The 18,816-nt window shown below is 30.4% G+C and overlaps 2 protein-coding genes across 9 annotated transcripts in view; both read left to right on the forward strand.

Annotated features, from left to right (window-relative positions):
- The window catches only part of LOC141457137 (rap guanine nucleotide exchange factor 2-like), a 519,728-nt gene extending 511,495 nt beyond the window's left edge, over positions 1 to 8,233 (forward strand). For 6 of the 8 annotated variants that reach the window (XM_074133690.1, XM_074133691.1, XM_074133696.1 and 3 more), the window contains 8 exons: positions 97 to 268; positions 396 to 529; positions 1,329 to 1,563; positions 2,009 to 2,296; positions 2,732 to 2,866; positions 3,811 to 3,861; positions 5,434 to 5,571; positions 7,890 to 8,233. In XM_074133690.1, the coding sequence (XP_073989791.1) occupies positions 97 to 268; positions 396 to 529; positions 1,329 to 1,563; positions 2,009 to 2,296; positions 2,732 to 2,866; positions 3,811 to 3,861; positions 5,434 to 5,571; positions 7,890 to 7,921 (1,185 nt within the window). In that variant the 3' untranslated portion in view covers positions 7,922 to 8,233. The remainder of the gene's footprint in view (positions 1 to 96; positions 269 to 395; positions 530 to 1,328; positions 1,564 to 2,008; positions 2,297 to 2,731; positions 2,867 to 3,810; positions 3,862 to 5,433; positions 5,572 to 7,889) is intronic. The other 2 variants (XM_074133693.1, XM_074133694.1) reach the window with 2 other exon arrangements.
- A 7,480-nt stretch (positions 8,234 to 15,713) lies between these two features.
- On the forward strand, positions 15,714 to 18,394 carry LOC141457139 (MICOS complex subunit Mic10-like). Its single transcript, XM_074133698.1, has 3 exons — positions 15,714 to 15,900; positions 17,068 to 17,115; positions 18,239 to 18,394. The coding sequence occupies exons 1-3, from the start codon at positions 15,843 to 15,845 to the stop codon at positions 18,376 to 18,378; spliced, it is 246 nt and encodes an 81-aa protein (XP_073989799.1). The 5' UTR covers positions 15,714 to 15,842; the 3' UTR covers positions 18,379 to 18,394.
- Positions 18,395 to 18,816: the final 422 nt, after the last annotated feature.

Raw genomic sequence — 18,816 nt, forward strand, 5'->3', positions numbered from 1 at the left:
CATTTTTAAAAAATATTTTGTTAAAGTATATTTAGTTTAGTGATTTCAGTGAATTTTATTAGAGTTATATAATGATGTAAATCGTGTTTATTCCAGATTCCATTCTATCCGGTAGTGAAAAAAGATCTTACTTTTATTCACTTAGGAAACGACACTAAAGTTGAAGGACTAATTAACTTCGAAAAGTTGCGAATGATCGCTAAAGAAGTGAGGACACTTACCAATATGTGTTCTTCACCATACGATTTGCTCACAATGCTTGAGCTCGGTAAGTGCAGTGAACTTTTTGTTAAATTTTATTTAAAAAATTAACGATAGCTGAGCTTTACTTTATTTTAAATTTAAAGCAAATAATACAATTTGTTGAAAATAATATTTATTATTGTATTTGTCAGGTGGACAGCCACCGTCTAATGCAATGGTTGCATTAAATCAATTGACGACGGGAATCTCACAGCAGGGTGCAGCCACTGTTAAAAGAAGAAAAAAGTCCACCGGAGCTCCAAACCCAAAGAAAATGTTCGAAGAGGTAAGCATTATTGTTTTATTTTATATTCAGCTTCTTAAAACTGCGTTCTGTTACTCATCTTCATCATTACTGGCGCTACAACCTTGGCCTCCTCGATGGCCTTCCACCACTGCTCTCGATTACTTCCAAGCATGCTTCTGGCATCCTCTATCACACCTTCAGCCCAACATAGCCTACGACGTCCCGCTCTTCTTGCACGGTCCAGCTTTTCCCCCATAACGTGTTTGAGAATCTCGGAACTGTCCATTTTAACTAAATGTCCATAGCAACTCTAATTCTCATCTTGCGAGGCTGCTGGTACACGTCCCGATCTGTCAGCAGTCGCCATATTGCACCTTTTTTACCAAATAAATCTGTGTTCGAATTTTAAGGATTTTCTCGAGGGTTTTACGCTCGAAGAATCTCGGAACTGTCCATTTTAACTAAATGTCCATAGCAACTCTAATTCTCATCTTGCGAGGCTGCTGGTACACGTCCCAATCTGTCAGCAGTCGCCATATTGCACCTTTTTTACCAAATAAATCTATGTTCGAATTTTAAGGATTTTCTCGAGGGTTTTACGCTCGAAGACTATTAGCGCTTTTGTGATAACCCTCGTCTCGAATCCGTAAGTAAGGGCAGGACGGAGAAGAGTTTTATGCTGCAGCACTTTGATACCCCTTGCTAAATCACATTGTTAAAAGTGTTACCATTAACAAAAATATAAGCACTTCTTCTTCTGTTAATTGCCTTTATTTGAATAACCATTTTTCGCGTATTTAAGAAATGGAAATTTATTAAAATCCATTTATGAATATAGGCACAAATGGTGCGGAGAGTAAAAGCGTACCTGAATCGAATGAGAGTGGTAACGGACGAAGAGAAATTGCATGAGCTGTCTTTAGAATGTGAAGTTGGCACGAGGGAAGGTGGAAGCGGAGGTTCATCGTCCAGTGGTCCTGTGAGGAAAAGGAATCCGTCTCCAACGCTTAGCACGGCTTCGTCGGCTAGTAGTGCTTCGGAAGGAACCAGAAAACATCAGCACCCTAAATTTGGTAAGTAAAACTTTCATATTGTCTTGTTACAGAGAGAGAATCTACCTTCTAATAACATTAATTGAACTAAAGTCTGGTTTAATTAGGATTGTAGTGCATTAAGAGAAATCTTTGATTTTCATTCAGCACTTGAGAATCTCGGCAAGAGAGAATATTAGTATTATTTATTTATTTCCATCGGCTTAGGCAATTAATAACAATTTACAGCCTAAAAACAAAAAAAAATAACAAACAATTTGTAGTTAACCTTAAAAATAAATTTAAATATTATTTCTGTATGCCTTATGGCTTGAATGAATAAATATGAGTGATTGAATTAATTAATATGTGTTTATGGTATATTAAAAACAAAATAAAATCAATTAAAGTTTGATGAAACAACGGACAATTTTATTTGTTGGAATTAAAACCTACCATCCTTCATTAATATTACCGTTATTTTTAGGTTCAGCCTCACCTCAAGCCGTGCGCAAATTGTTATCATTGGCCGAACAGAGTAAAACACGTCCCCACACTCGACAGAGTCCTGGAGCTATTCGTCGAGGCGGTAGTGCTAGCGGTGCCAGTGGCGGTGGAGGCAGTGGTGGTGGTCACCATGAAAGAAGCCATTCAGATACGCCTCCACTTCCGGCCTATCATCATTCAGCGTTGCTTACCTCTGTGGATTTGAACGCTGAATCGTCTTCAGTGACCAGTTTGTCAAATATGCCACTGAGGAAAACGCTAACTAGTGGTATTTATTGTTTGTTCTTGTTCTAATTAAGACTGCTTTGTGCTCTCTTTTACAATATTATTGAGATTAGCCTTTAACCATATGATTTAGAAATGGTTACCATAAATGGTAGGCTCATTAATCATTTACACAATCGTGCTCTTACTTTGTGCAATATTACAGAATTAAATTAATAAAAATTAAAGATAAAAACTTTTAAAATACTCCATTTTAAAAGATAAAATAATTAACAGAAAGTTTTCCCAAAAAATCGTTGACCAAATCTCCTTTTCCATTTGTCAAAATTAAGCAATTAAATTTAATGGAACTTTTGATTTATTATTTGTGTGATCAAGTTTTTTTTAAATAAATGTTTTTTTTTGTTTGTTTTTACACCCCATATTCTGCACGCACTTTTATTTGTCTGTGAAATACCTGTATTTATTATTTTTTTAGGTTCAGTGACCAGCAGTGATAGCGGTCATTCGACAGCACTTGATTCCCATTCCAATAGTTCCGCAGAAACACCTATGTGTCCCACTTCTACATCTCCTCCGTTTCATTTGCGAAGACATTCCGCAATGCAACCTGGTAACTATTATAATTAAAAATATTAATTACTCAAAACAAAACAAACAAAATTAGATATAATTCAGAAACTTTATTATGCTGACAATGTCAATATAATTAATCAATCATTTAAATTAATTGAATTTCTATTAAACGTATTTTAGTCAGCTAAGCATATTTATTAGTTCAGATTATTAATTTAAGGTATATTATTTAGTGTTGCCAAATATTATTATAACTAATAAGTTAAATTAGCACACATATAGGGATTTGACGATCCCTTGTAGTCCTTGCACAATTGTAGCGAAGCCAGGAACAGTTGCATTAGCTCCAGAAATTCTTTTATTTTTGTTTATAGCTTTATTTAGCTCGTTTATTTATTTGGGTATTTTATTTTATTTAATTTTTTTTTCAAATTTATAGTGAACAAAACAGTAACTTAAAATAAATCATCCACAACTGCATGTAGTGCACAATTGCATGATCTAATTCTCATTATTGCTTTTTATTTGGCTTTGGTATCAATATTTTATTTCCTTTTGTTAGTTGGCCTCTCATTTGTAACGTTATTTATTTATTTTGAAGTAAAACGTTGATAGTTTTTAATTTAGTAAATTTTATTTATGAACATTTTAATAAATTTATTTCGCACCTTTTTTGGTTTGGCTTCATTTTATTTATTTATTTTTATCTTAATTTTAAAATTATATCCTCGAATGAATTACAAAAAAATGCCCTTAAGTTTGAAGCTAAAACCGTTTGAATTTGCTTCTTTTCTTCTTCTTATTATTTTTTTTCCCATAAATTCAATTTTTAATTTTTCTAAAACAAAAGGCAACTCTTTGATTATTTATATTGCAATAAATTGGAAAATATATAACTTATGGTTATCAACTTTACAATTCCCTACAAAATCTGAAATGAAAAAACATTTTTTTTTTTCAAAAATAAAAATTATATTATAGGGAGGCCCCCCTTCTTGCATGCTGTACCAGTGTTACCACCTTTACCAAATGGTGAGTTTGTACAAATTGGCTTGTTTTTTTTAAAAATATTTTTCACTTTTGAGAATTTCATACATTATGGCAATGCAATTACAAAGCACGCACAAAAATATGCTCAAGTTATGAACTCTTATGTGCCATTCACATTTGCAGGGCAAAAAAAAAGATCACTAATGCACTAAAAAAAAAGAATATATTAATTTGCAACTTCTATTAACAACATAATTTGTATAGAGTGGGTAAAAGAGTAATTTTATCTATGATTTTTGTGCAATGGCGGTGCCATTTTTATTTATTTTTTTGATCTGTAATCACGGATACCCGAATCTTTGTCTGTGCCTAAATCTTTTTGACTGTAATAAATTGCTGCTAATTCAGCTCTTTCAAACTAATTCAGTTTAGATTTGGAAAATAGGGACAAATGTAAGATTTTTTACAATTGGCCTAGCAACTTAAAAACCGATGAAGCGACCAGGAAATATACTCATATTAACCATTAAATAAAATTCCATGCCTAGACCGGGAATCGAACCCTGCACCACCACTATAAAACGTAGCTTTGCAGGCCTCTCCTCTAACCCGCTCGGCTACCATGATGCCTATTGTTAATAAAAGCTGCGAGTAGTTTCTTTTAGTCAGGTTGATCATACTCCTCGACTTTTATTACTGAAGAAAGTTTTTCTTATCTTAACGGAATCTTTAATTAGTTTATCTTTTAGTGTTTCCTTTAATTTAATTGAATATTTTAAGTTATAATATATAATCTCTCTTAAATGTTTACTCAAAATCTTCTGAGAGTTATGTATAACTGGTTGTTAGTTTTGAAAAAAATGCTTCTGAGACATGCCTTTCGTAAGTGAAGGACAACTAACATTGTACAAAAATGCATTATATTATTTATTTTTCTGTTTGATTCAAAATGTTGATTTTACCAGGTTTTCGACGTAGGGACTAGATCATCTTCAAGGCTGTGGAATATATTTAAAAAAAAAAAAAAAAAACAGATAGTGATGTTCATTACTTTGTTGTATATATATATAAAACACTGTTTACACAGTTTTCATATCAAATAAATGTACATTACAATCTGTTGCTGTAAAATATGTTCCTCTCCCTTGGAGATGACCTAATCTCTAGGTCCGAAAACTTGGTAAAAAATAATTAAACTATTATGACTGAAATTAGGAATAATTTCTCTTCCTTTAGGAACAATGATTTAGTCTCCAAAAAATGTAAAAAATATTCTACATAAGAATAATTAATTTTGCCCACTCCGTAATGAAATTTATTCAGCTATTAGCAGCAGTTTCTTGAAATAGAAAATTAATAGAGTTTAAACAAAGTTAAAAATACGTAGTTAAAGCAAAAAATATGACGTCTGTACTTGCGTAGCCATTGTTAGACAATTTAGTTCTCTTTTGTAAATTTTTGTGTTGTGTCTAAAAAAAAAAAGTAAAATCTATTCTGACGTATCAGAAAGATGTTTTGCTTTAATATATGTTTCATTCATTTTTATGTTTGGTTTATATTTTGTCGGGAGCTCTTCTTTTTTTGTGTGGAAATATCTTAACAAATAATGTTTAGGTTGTGTATTGGGACCCCCGCCAAGCTCCCAGCCTAGGGTTGGCCCTCCGTACAATATGGCCACCCACAGGCTACAAAGACTAGGCCGAGCACATTCTCATGAAGGAGTTACACATCCCTATTACCACGATGAGGATGGTTAGTATCTTAAGAAGTTCGTCTCAACAAAGTTTTTTTTATTTTAACGCTATCAATTATTTTTATTTTTATGTATCCATTACTGTTTTTTTGTGTGTGTTCATTGTTTCAAAAATCATTTCAGGTTATTCCTCTATCGTTATTCCTCTATTCTGTCTCCTCTAATCAAAAAGATTTCGTTTAATCTGAATGTTTTGTTTTTGCATGTTAAATGAGAGTTTCAATATGCTCAGAGCTTTTTTCGTTCATGCCTTGGAAGGAAAAGGCATCCTAAAATGTGCATACTGGCAAAACTTGCTTGCATCGGAAGCATTATATTATAGGTTCATTTTTTGGAAAATTATATACGTAAAATTCCTTCCATTATTGTGCGCTGGAAATATCTTAATTTGTATTCTTAGAAGTTTCTTTCTTCAGTCACTTTTTAAGAATGAGAATGTTACTTGAAGTTTAGATTTATTTTTATTTAAGCTCTTAAGCGAAAAGATTTGGTTTTTGTCACTTCCTTTAATAGACATAATACAATAAATTCATTGTTTTGAAAAGATGTACTCTAGTAAGACTTTTCGTTCCTGCATTTTTTCTTTTAAATATAAATACTTTTTATTGCATTATTTATGCCATTTTTTACTTTAAATTGAGCCGTTCTCTGCGCAAATTGATTTAACTCCCTTGGAGTTAAAAGTCAAAGTACTTAGTTCATTGCTTTTTATATTTATAATAAATTTCCCAAATAATTTATTACAGAAGCCATTTTGATTTAACTCCATGCTTTTGCAATAATATTTGCAATAATTCAACTCAAATTCAGTAGCAGGCGATAAATGATAATGGTAAATATATTTGAATTTATTTCATAAGCAGTATTATAAAAAATATTGTACATTATTTCATTGCTTTTCTACACTTTTTGTGTTATGGAGTTAATCGAGTTATGCAGTGAATGGCTCAATCATTGTAAAATAAAAAAAAAGTAATAATCTAATATCTCATCAGTCGATGCGTTAAAAAAAAACAAAAAAGATTGTATCAAATCTGATTAAATACAATTAATATGCTTTCAAAATTATTTTATGTTGGTAAGGCTGGTTGAAATTCAGAAAAAAAATCTGGCTTTGTTTACAATATGTTATGGATCTTCTCGAATCCAACAACACTTTTACACCTGAAAACAATGTATTATTTATTGGTCATATTTCTTTTGGTTTTTCCTTTATTTTTAGAAAATACAAAATTTCTGTTACTAAAAATAAAGACATACCTAAAGTGACTACCGTTAGAAAGTTCCTATATCACATAGCAGTAGGGAAGAAACTAACAGATTCTACTGTTGGGAAAAAATTATCATTATTATATCATTACAGTCCTAGATATTACGTATAATTAAATGAGTGGAATAACAAAAAGTTTGGGTAGTCCTAAAACTTTTCGTAACCTGTTTAACCAAAATTTGTTCAGAAGCAGTCCACAAAATAAGTATAAATACCTGAAATTGTATACTATGCACTTTTATGTAAAAAAAATCAAAACATGCAAAAAATGCATCGATAACTCGAATGATTATATTTATTAATCTTACACCATAATGAGCACGATTTGTTATTAATTTAATCATTATAATTGCACTCACTAATCACGTGTCATTAAATCAAGGCACAGCTTATTCACTCACATTTAGGCGGAACTTTACTAAATTTATAATTTAAACCTATCCCTCGATTTGCACCGTGTACTTAATTTACATGTTTTCGCTTTTATATGGTTAATAAAGCTTGTATAGAAGATTATAATTTACAATAAGTTTCATAGCAACAAGTGCAAAGAATTCAGTCCAAATCCTTCAATAGTAATACTTGATAATACTTAGTTGTTGAAAGAATAAATCACATTGAAACTCTTAAATGGACATGGATAATTCGCAGTGTCTTTCTGTCAGTGTTCTCCCGTCACTGACAACACAGTCCATCAATGGACACTGAGCTATAAAAAGCTACTAGAGAAAGAGAAAAATCTAAAGGCCAGCAGCTGGATTCGAACCCGGAATCTCTGCATTGGAGTCTCAAGTATACGCTAACCACTGAACTAATTCCCTTGGCTCTTACAATTATAATTAAAACCGGACTCCACTTTTAAAAAAAATATAATTATGGTATACAAATATTTGAGGTCATGAAAATATCTACGAGAACATTGAAAATACAATAACAACTTTTAGGTGTGAGTCAGTAGTTTGTATTTTTGTTTAGATTTAATATCTTAATTTCAAAAAATATGTATATTTCTTTGAATAAATTAGATTGGTATTATTTATTTTTCAGATGATGAAGAAGCGCACGTGTCAGCTGTTTAAGTGAAAAAATTAATTTCTTCAAACTGTCTTCAAAAATATCTTCACAAACAAAAAAACTCTTGAGAAGGATCTACGTGATAATTTATTAATTGCAAGACAAAAATTGTGTAATAAAGTTAAATATTAACAATGAATATTAGGTAGACGGTGCTAATTATGACCAGCATTTAAACAGAAATATCTTCGGTTTTGATCTCATGTATCTTTTTTAAAATATACATACATATATATATAATAAACATAAAATATTCAATAAAAGTATCTTCCTTTAGTTGATTTGCAGTAATTTTTAATATTTTGTTTTTATTTCTTTTAATTTGATTTAACATTCCAAAAGTTCATTGAAGACCACAAATAAGATGCATTTATATTGGCTTAAATAAAACTTAATCAACATTTTCGCATTATTTAACATACAAAAGAACTGATAATTTTATAAAGGTGTATCAGTAATTATAATAATAATAAAATTGTGTCATGTTTGCAAGGATGATCAAAGAAAAATGACAAGTTTTGTTGCGCTTTAATTTTCATGTTTTTGTTTGGCCATAATAATTCGAATAACATGTATTGAATCCTATTAACTAGAAAAAAGGTTATTTTATACATACAAGTCTTTGTAAATCATCTGTTTTCACTTTCCCGAACCTAACAGTGCTTCTTTCAACGAACGGCCAGATAATTATATAAGATTGTACACCAAGTCAATTTGTAATATATTTTTATATCTGTATATATGTACAATCTGCACAATTAAACTTCTAAATTTTCAGAACTATTTAAAGAATTTCTAAAAACTTGAAGTACCTAGTTAAAAATAGCGTTCAAACGGTTTTGTGTGCTCTTAGTCATATGATTATTTATCAATCTATAATAGTCAACAAAAATTATTCCTGTATGAGAAGATGAACGCATCATGAAGGTGCTTTATCTGCCAGAGAATCTCGTTTAGTGAAGATAACGCTGGACACAGTTTTTTTTGAAACTGAGAGCAATATCAGTGAGGAACTTGGATTTATCGGTTTGCACCGCTTGCAATCATCCAATGTGCCATATTTTGGCCACACCTTAGGGTCTCAAATGTTAAGATATTTCGCCACTCCATTGTAGTACTGTCTCATACTTTTCTTTTGTTTCACTGCACAATTTGATTAGCCAAGATGTCTGCTCTGACCTAACTTCAAAATCTTGAGAATCGTAGATGTACGATTTAAGTCACTATGTAGCTCTGCCTGAAAAAAAACATAAGTACTCTTGTTGCATTGTGAATCGGAAGAACATGGATTGTTTTTGCGAATGTAGGTTTCAATTTCGGAATGTAACTCTCATATTGAGCTCGGGTATCCCAATTCCTCTCTGATTCTTTGATCCATTTTTAATAAATCCAATCTATCGTGGAAAGACCGCCCCAAACGTTCATTGGAAGGCAATTAAGAGAAATTTGTTATTTCTTCCTGACTAATAATAATACAATATCACCGCCTATTTTTACTGAAATTCCCATTTCACGCTATTTCATTGTGTGTAGCCGAAGCGTTTGCTCATTAATTTCAAATGTTCTTTAGAAGCTTGTAGAACTAAAGCCTGTTTTGCTGTGAAATTCTTTACCAGGATTGTAAGAGGTAATGAGATGTTCTTCTGGTGGCCTGCTCTTTTTTTTTTTTTTTTTTTTTTGAAGAAGTCAAAGTGTCGGAAGTTATCTTTTATTGCTGCTTCCCACTAATTTAAATAACTTATTTCACCTGTGCTTCAGGCTTGAGATTCATAAAAGCAGATTTATTGTGTAAACAGGCCGCATGTTGTCGAGGTAGCAGATAAATGACCCGGCGACTATTTAATTCCTTCTAAAAAGGACTACGACTTGAATTCTAGCCGTTGATGGACATTATTATCCTTTCTATTCCTCTGCAATGTATGAGATTCTAATTGCGCCTTAAACAGAGTGAAATTGACAAGATGGGATAGCGTATCCATTTACAATCGGCTTCTTTATCAGAGGAAGCTGTATGCTGGAGAAGCCATTTAAATTAATGAATTGTCCAGTAATGGGAATGAGTTTATTTATTGTGATTATACAGTTCCGAAGAGTAGCGTTTCCCGTTGGTCGTGATGGTTGTCTCAAGTACTTGAATGTTTTATACAGTTGGTATTCCATTTTCCTTTCCTGTTTACTTCCACATGGCGTACAGTAAGCATTGCCCCCATGAAAAGAATGCAAGAACTTTGTTCTTTAAGTCCCATCAGATTGAATTCTTTTGGAAACTGGTTCAACTGTTATCGGATCCGTTACTCTTTTTGACAAAAAAAGATTTGTTAAATCAGCGAATCGTTACTGCTTCTCAGATAGTAGTGATTTTTTTGTTTTTTTTTTTGTTTTTAACAAAGGCCATGAAATTTCATCCCAATTTATTCACGCTAATTTTCAGCTTTGAAAGTTATTAAAAGAGGTAGTCACAATAAGTTAAAAATTTTGTAGTAAATACTGTTTTCTTTGCAACAAAGATGTCTTTTTTCTTTGTGAATAACATTCTAAAGTGCTGACAACATGATACAAAATCTTAACATATCCTTTAAGAAATTATTAAATTTGTTTGTACCATTGTGAGAATTTTTTTTAAAATATTTTATTTTAATTCAAAATAATGTAATCTGTGTAATATTGCGTAGAATTAATAAATTATATTGTGCATTTTCTGTTTTCATTTATACAGAATTTTCGTGTGGGAAAAAAAAGTAACTAGAATTGATAAGTTTATCCAGATTTTCTATTGGATTTAAAGTATTTTTTTAAATTCACATTATTGAGAGAAATGTTTAAATAATAACAATAATTAAGGATTTATTTTTAAAATTACATTAAATATAATAATCGTGGACCTATTTCATTAGAAAAATGTAAACTTATAATCACAACCCAACATTATTATCCATGACTGATAAGAAATTTAAAAAAGATATATTTTTATTTCTCAATTTAAAAACATATAGATATATATTGTGTAACCATACTTTTAAAGAAATATTCATAGACTTAATCAAAACTTACTATTTATAAATAATTAATCAGTGTTTTCCCATCCATTTATTGTAGGAGAGTAAAGAAGCTGTATTTGTGATTTCTTTAAAAAAAAAAATCTTTGTTTTAGCAATGGCTGTGGATTTGATTGTTTATTTTTTTTTTAAAGGCATGTTCAGATTCATAATAAGCATTTTGATTTAAACAAAATTACAGTATTTTTTATTTATTTATTTTTCTTCAAAGAAAAAGAATTTTGATTTATTTACAATCTTTGCATTAAGAAAAAAAAGTTGAATTTGAGACATTTTTTTATTAAATTTTAAGTTTAAATTGTTAAACAAAAGGGATGTTTATTTGAGGGACTTTACGAGTGGAAACTGAGTTGATTGTGTTCTAATTTTCTTAAATTTATGTTTAGATATTTTCGGCCATGCTCCTCCTTCTCTCTACACCAACTCCAACACCTTCTTCGAATCATTTAGGAGACCTGTTCTTCTTTGTTTCTCTCTTTTTGGGTTGTGTAAATTTGTTCTTCTTAAAATAGATAGTTAGTTTTTAAATTTGCCTAACTGAGAGGAAAGATTTTCAGTTAATTTCATCTTTCCTCATAACATTTTATTATTAGTCAAATGCTCAAGTTAAGACAATAATACTTTTTTGTCAATACATTCTTGGGTTTTCTTTATAATAATAATAATAATAAATATCGCAAAAACTGTTTTGGCAGAAATAAATTACTCTTATAGTGAGACAGTAACTAATCTTACTCAATTATCTTCAAAAAATACGTATTTCTGACATGGAAACAATAAAAAGTTCATTAGTATAAATAAAAGTAGAAAATTTTTAGATCCCCTAACATCCGTTTTTTTAATATTTAGTTGGTCAATTAAAAGCTAAATACTAAAAAATAATTTTTTGAATGGAAAATGGTTCCATATTACATATGAAGATCGATATTATTTTTAATCTGCATAAAATATCTTCTGCTGGCGTTTATTGGCAATTAATTGTTCATTAATGATCCAAAATGTTGAACTAATTACGAAAAGCTGAAATATAAGCAACTTTTGTTATTTCTGAACTAAAACATTTTTAAACGATTGGTTTGATCCATCTTAAGGCGATTAATCTTAGCTCTGTTTCTGAGAAAAAATTATTTTTTCCTTACTCAATCAGATTTATTTATTTATTTTTATTTTACTTTATTTATTTATTTATTTTTTTTGGAGACGCACATGCATAAAGTATATTCCATCCAGTAAAAATTCTGTGTATAGTGCTCTTCTAACCTCTTAATTTGTAAATTTCATTACTTCAAAATCTTCCGAGCCTCACGCATTTACCCTTTATTTCATAATCACTGCCATTTTTTACAGTTTCCCTAATAACCACCCGTGGCTCTTTATCTCGTAATTGAATTCCTTAGGAATGATTTTTGGTTGGCGGACTGTACGCAACAAAAAGCTTTTGTCTCTAACGAGAATGCAGTACCTGAGAAATGTGGTAAAGGTGCATTGTACCCAAACAAGTGATGTTCTCAAGGACAAACATTATTCTTAAATCTTGAGATAAATCTTACTGTTAAAGCTAAACTTGTGAGATTCTTCTGCCCCACAAATTTCTAAGAACTAATAAAGTTCATTACACAACTTGTATCAATTCATCAGTTTACGATTGCAGAACAAGATTAGGCACAAGGAAATTCTGAATCTTCATCTTGTTTTCCAAAAGGAGTTCTCACCAACATACTGATGTATATGGATAGTAATTTCTATGAGGAGTTATAGTGTTTTTGGTGAAATATGAGCGTTTATTTTCTTATTCAACTGCAATGGTTGTTAAAATATTTTTACAAGTCTAAACTTAACAAGCTTATTACAAAAACAATAGGCATTCATTTAGTTTCCACTTCAGAAAGCTCTAAAAACTCAAAAAGATTTTAAGGTATATTTAATGTTTTTTCTTCTTTTTTTGCAGCATCACGTAGATCGAAATAGTAATAAAAAATTACGTATTTTCTAGAATCTCAAATTTAACTTTTATTAATAATAAACACGTTGCTTTTATCGTTTACGTTACTGTGTACCTAGGAATTTGATTTTTGTTTGTTTATTTGTAGTTCAAATGGGTGCAATTTAAATTTGCATTTAATTTAAAAAACTTTTACAGGGTCTACTAAACAAATTTCTTTGATTAATATACTAATATCCTAATATTGACAAAGGAATCCCTGCTAGGTTTATTTTCTGTGTACATAAAATATTATTACACTTTTTAGTACCTTGAATTTTTGTAAAAACCTGAATAAATTTTCTTTTTTTAATTTTATTTTGATTTATGTAGATATTTAGTGTTCATATGTTTTAGTTTTTAATTAATATTTTGTTTTTGCTCCTCATCTTATTCTTGCCGTAAACACATGATGTTTTTAAGGCATTTAAGCTTAGAGCGAGTGAGAAAAAATAATAATCATTGCAAATTAATAAAAAGCAAAAGACATTTTTTTTTTATTACAAAATAATAATTGTATAAATAATATTTATTTAGAACTTTTTGTATAGCGCGCTTATCTTTTTTACTATGTAAAAGAGTAAATTTTCTTTACTTTTAATTTTATTTTACTACATTATATAAAAAACAAATTATTTTCGAGTGTACCATATTTGTATATTTTTTTTTAGTTTATTTTGATCCCCTCTTTTTGTGTATATGTCAGACGCACTTCATGTTATTTCCATGCCCCAGAGAAAGAACATTAAATCCCGTTTCACAATTTATTGTACAAATTCATTTATTTGATAAAAAAAAAAAAAAAATTAAAATTTTTAAACAAAAATAGTCAAATTATTTTATTTTGTAAGTGTATGATTGTAAAATTATATAATATATAACAAGATGTGTTTATATTTAATGTATTATACATATATTTATATATGTATTTTGAAAAAAAAGAAAATCCATTCCTCTACATTTCCCGTTTTTTTATTTTTAATATTCCGTGACATGGTATACCAGAGATTCCCTTGGCGATGAAACGGTCTAGGGAGTGGTGCTAAAATAAAGTTAATGGAGGAGGTCTTTCTATTAAAAAAAAAAAAAGACGGTGTAAGCATACACAATTTCTTAAAAATAAAAATTTAACCTGTCGTAGCCATTCTTAGAGTACGCCTGAACAAATCATTGAATGATACAGGTGTGGTCAGAAAGGTATGATACAGGTATGGTAAGCTCAGAAACTATTAAGAATTAAAGGCTTACAGAAAGCGGTCTGTCGCGGCGGGCAACGTTCTCCGACCGAGGCGGTCAGGCGGACTAGTTGTATTACACAATGTTGGATCATCTCTGTCAAACAGAACGCGGTCTTGTCTTTGTCGCGACGACAAGCGATCTGGTAGTACAAAATTACAGATTTCAACGTGACCGCCTTGCCACCTAGTAAAGATTCCAATGTTAAGAAACTTTATTACTAATTTTTTATTTCATTCTCGCGACATACCGAAAATACCAGAAGAACCTATCTTCATGTGACTCCAGTTCAATACATAAGCAGTGGTATTCCTCTAATTGTTCTCTCTTCTTATTGATTTCATGCACCCAACTTCGTCTTTTCTTCTTTTTGCATTGCAAAGCTAATAGCAGAAGGAGTTCTTCTTCGTCCGAGCTCATACTCAATAATATAAAAATTAAAACAAAGAACAAGAAAACGCACTACTACTTCTCAAGAAGAAAGCTACCAAACTGGACCTCTCTAACCAAAGAATCGCGTCCTATGTGACGTCCCCGTATCGCAGACCGCCGCGACGACCGCTGGATAACAACTTTATTACTTTTATTCTTGAATTTAACTATACACAAAGAGTAGGCGTCCCGAATTTACTCCTTTTATAAAAAATGTAAACAAATTAAAAATAAAATGTGGTTAGTTCCGCTATTCTGGATAACATAGCTGATTTTAATTTTTAAAAAACGAAATATACCCGCAACTTTCAGACTGGATGAGAGAGAAACAAAGTATTCATATATGATAGGGAACAACATTTCAGTACACAGAAAATAGTTGAAATCAAATTCTCTAGACTATACCAAACTGATGAATCAATTTCTGATAATGAAAAACCGAATCAGACAAAAAACATGCCTTGCTTCGTACGACTTATTTATTTATGGCAATAAAGTTACATGTGCTTTTGAGAAAGTGAATCAGCCATAATGATGAAAATATAAAAATAATTATAAATGAATGAGACAAATGAAAGAACAATAAAGTAAAACATCTTAAAAATAATTACATCTTGAAATTAGAGAACTAAAGCAATGTTTGAAAAAAAAACAAAAAAAAACATATGTACATAATATAGAGTTCGAAATAATATGATCATGAGCAGAAAAATAAACAAACTAAATAGAAACTGTTCTCCCAAAACAAAGCTTCTTATCCTAAGCGATTGTTTACAAAAATTATTTAGCATTTACTTGATCTTCAGCATTTATGGATAAATAATTTCTCTTGAAGCATGAAAAATCAGTCGATAAAAAATTTGAAAGGAAGAAATATCTTAATTGTTTGAGAGTTTTACATTAGAAAAAAAAAAATGCATTGTTGAATCTTCACAAGAACAGGAGCAAATTAATCATTGCAGTGAAAGATCAGTTAAAGTTTTGTCTAAACTGTAAGGCGTATAAAATCAGTGAAATCAAAAATTTTGTTACTATTAAATGTATAAAATTGTTTGATTATCTGATTATACTTGCTAAACTAATCAGATGTTCTACGCTTTGTTGTTTACGTTAACACATGTTTCATTTAAAAAATTGAATATGTTCGGTTAGCAAGAAGGAAATTTATTGTTTTCAAAATACAAGTTACATGTATACACTTTTGACATCATCGTCACTAACATGAGTGAATATCAAGAAAGATGGGAACAATGTTTAATACAAGGAATAAAAAGCTTAGGTAAGTAGGCTTATAGAAGTAGTTTATTACAAAACCAGAAGATTAGGTTTTAAGCTGATGTTTAGTTGTTTTTTTTTCTAATTGTTAATTTTTCCAAGCTTCGTCTGAAAGGGAGAGAAAGAAAAACACTGATAGGTGTCAAGAAATTTCTAGTGTTTGATTTAATACATCGCGTAGAAAGTGGGTCATAATGTTTTTCTTTAATGTTCATCGTTTGTGGGAAGTGTGTGCTTGAAGAAATAGTTGATAGTCTTTTCCTAAAATAATTCTTAATGGTCTTCACATCTGACTCAACATTCTGCTCTAGGGAATAATTCACCTCCATTTTGTATACTTCCCCTCCAGTAGCCTTTGTAATCAAACATTTGGATCTGTTTTAGTGGCCAAGATGATAAAAATTAAATAATTATTAATACAATTAAACAAAAAAAAAGGCATCTAAAAAAGTGCCATTAATGGTCGTGGGGGAAACGAGACATTGGCACTTCATTTACGATAGCTGAATAAAATAAAAAAATTGGGGTTTAAAGGTAAGGGTATATTTGAAAGATTCCGTCAAGCACAGGGACATTAGTTTAGCAAAAGCTTTTTGTAAAAATGTGGTTTTCCTTTCTCAACAAACGTCTCATTTTCATGAAAGCTATTAATTAGTAACTGAAGAACAATTACTATTTAAAATAATTTTATTTGTCTGAAAAGATAATTTCAAATAATAAATAAACAATTATCTAGATTTCTTGCAGTATTTGTGATTTGAAAACAAAAAAACTAAAATGAAAATGTAAAAAACTTTATTTTTTTTAAGATAAAAATTAGTACTAATAATCTTCACCAGAATACAGCAACTGCTAGACTACCAATCAGTTCTGTTGATAATAGTTCTAGCTGGAACAAACAGATCACAGCAACTGCAACAATGTTGTATAGAAAATCTAATGCAGTTGAATCAGTCCATTAATATCATCTTTTAGTTAATAAATGCTGAAATTACCCATCGATTTTTTTTAGCATTTGTTGTTTCTAACTTATTACTAATCTTGATGAATAACAGAAACAGTTGACAAAAGAAATAATCTAAAATTTAATTATGAAGGGAAACCTGTCAAGAGTAAACAATATCTAGAAATTTATGCGTTCATTACATTAAATTTTGTTAAACCCTTACAGGTGTTGGAATGGCAATTGGAATATTAGCATCATCACTCATATTTAGACGTAAGTGAATTTTCTTCTTTTTTTTTTTAATTCTAAAAACAAAATGCGCTAGTTAGAGCACCATCTTTTCAGACAATCCCAAAGAAAATTAACAATAATTCTTTCTGACCTAACTACCAAAAACTAGAATGACTCTCCTCCAAAGGGAATCCTTTAGCGATATTACAATCGCGAAATCTTTCTTCTGGCCTTTTCAGACTCGTTTACCCGTTCTAGAGGATTTAGGCAGACTATTTTCTTGAGAATGTGTGACTAGCACATCTTTCTTCTGAGGCAAGAACTAAAGCAAGCGTCGAGTATATCTCATTCTTGAGACTTGATGAATTCTGCTAAGTTTCGGACTTGTGAACTTGATGATAGTTCATTTTCGTGAAGACGTCCATTTACAGTTTTGGAGGAGTTATCTAGGTTTTTGACTTATTCGAGTAAATTTTGAACATTTACTTCATCGTCATAGTCGTTCTTCTTTAGTTACCGCTTGCCTACATGTTCAGTCCAGCGTAGGATGCCTTGTTCTCTTTTTTTTGCTTAAAAAACCTGCCTGCTGAATCCTTTTGGCTATCCGAGAAATGCTGAAATAATGTGCACTGAAAACTTGTTAGTAAAAGATTGCTGCAATATCCTCGATCTTATTTAAATCTTTAATAACAACCATTTCTTTCAGCAATAAAGTTTATACAACTTTATTTCTGTTTTACTGAAACTTTGAGTTAATTGCATCACTAACAAAACTACACAGAATGTAGAACGACGTTCACAGTATATAGAAGGAAATAATCCTTTCTTTTTTTTAACTTTGCCCCTTATTTAGCCTTTTTTTAATGAAACACACTACCCAAACAAAGTAAATGTTTTTATAGCTATCAGTAGTTCTATGTTCATAATAAAAATATTGACAATATTCAGTTTCTACATATTTCGATGATTGAGGCACAATTTTGTCATGGCATGTACTACTTTAAGACGAGGATTATAAATGAAAGTAACAAATATATTGTGCCTCCAATATTGAGCCCTCTGAAGACACAAAAGTGAACCTTTGCACTGTGTAACAGTCAAGGAAAACTTTCTAAGTCGAGTATTATTTTCTGTAATCCACTACTTTTTGTAAATTTGTGTACAGGTAAAAGATGGGCATTTTTACTTGGAACTGGTTATGGACTGGGCATGGCAGTAGCTGGCTGTGATTATGAACTAAATACGAAAGAAATCCTTCCACCCTGTGAAGATGATAATAAAAAGACGGGGAAAAAGAAAAAATAAAGTTCACCGAAGTTGAGATGTTTTTTTCTTCTCATTTTTAGATAATTAAATTAACGTTTAAGTTAAATGATAACATAAATAGAAAAACTGGTGCCTATTAGAGAGTCTGACAATTAGCTTTATCTAGAATTTCAAGTTAGTTGAGATAAGTAGAGTGATACGAGTACATTGGTTGTATCGTACAGGTGACATAACTATAGTAATAGCAACGAGAGAAAATAGTGTTTTTTTGTTCTTTAATTATCGGCGCCTTCAACTCCTTCCTCCATATTGAAACTGCCATAGATCCTTTATTTATATTTCTTATACGTAAAAAAGAATGTCTTATAGTGTTGTCTCTTAATGTATTACTTTATTATAATATTTAATATAATAGTAATTAATTCAATTTAAGGAAGAATGTTTTTTTTTTTTTTATTATGATTTAAGGCGCGTCAA

Source organism: Rhodnius prolixus, unplaced genomic scaffold (genome assembly GCF_049639745.1).
Source record: "Rhodnius prolixus isolate KJV_2025 unplaced genomic scaffold, Rpr scaffold_10, whole genome shotgun sequence".
NCBI classification, from domain to species: Eukaryota; Metazoa; Arthropoda; class Insecta; order Hemiptera; family Reduviidae; genus Rhodnius; species Rhodnius prolixus.

Bases quoted from the DNA above. Each gene is read 5' to 3' on its own strand.
- LOC141457139 (XM_074133698.1), top strand. From the start codon at position 15,843: ATGAGTGAATATCAAGAAAGATGGGAACAATGTTTAATACAAGGAATA. The intron at 15,901-17,067 runs GTAAGTAGGCTT...AAACCCTTACAG, and splicing joins ACAAGGAATAAAAAGCTTAG to GTGTTGGAATGGCAATTGGA. The intron at 17,116-18,238 runs GTAAGTGAATTT...ATTTGTGTACAG, and splicing joins ATCATCACTCATATTTAGAC to GTAAAAGATGGGCATTTTTA.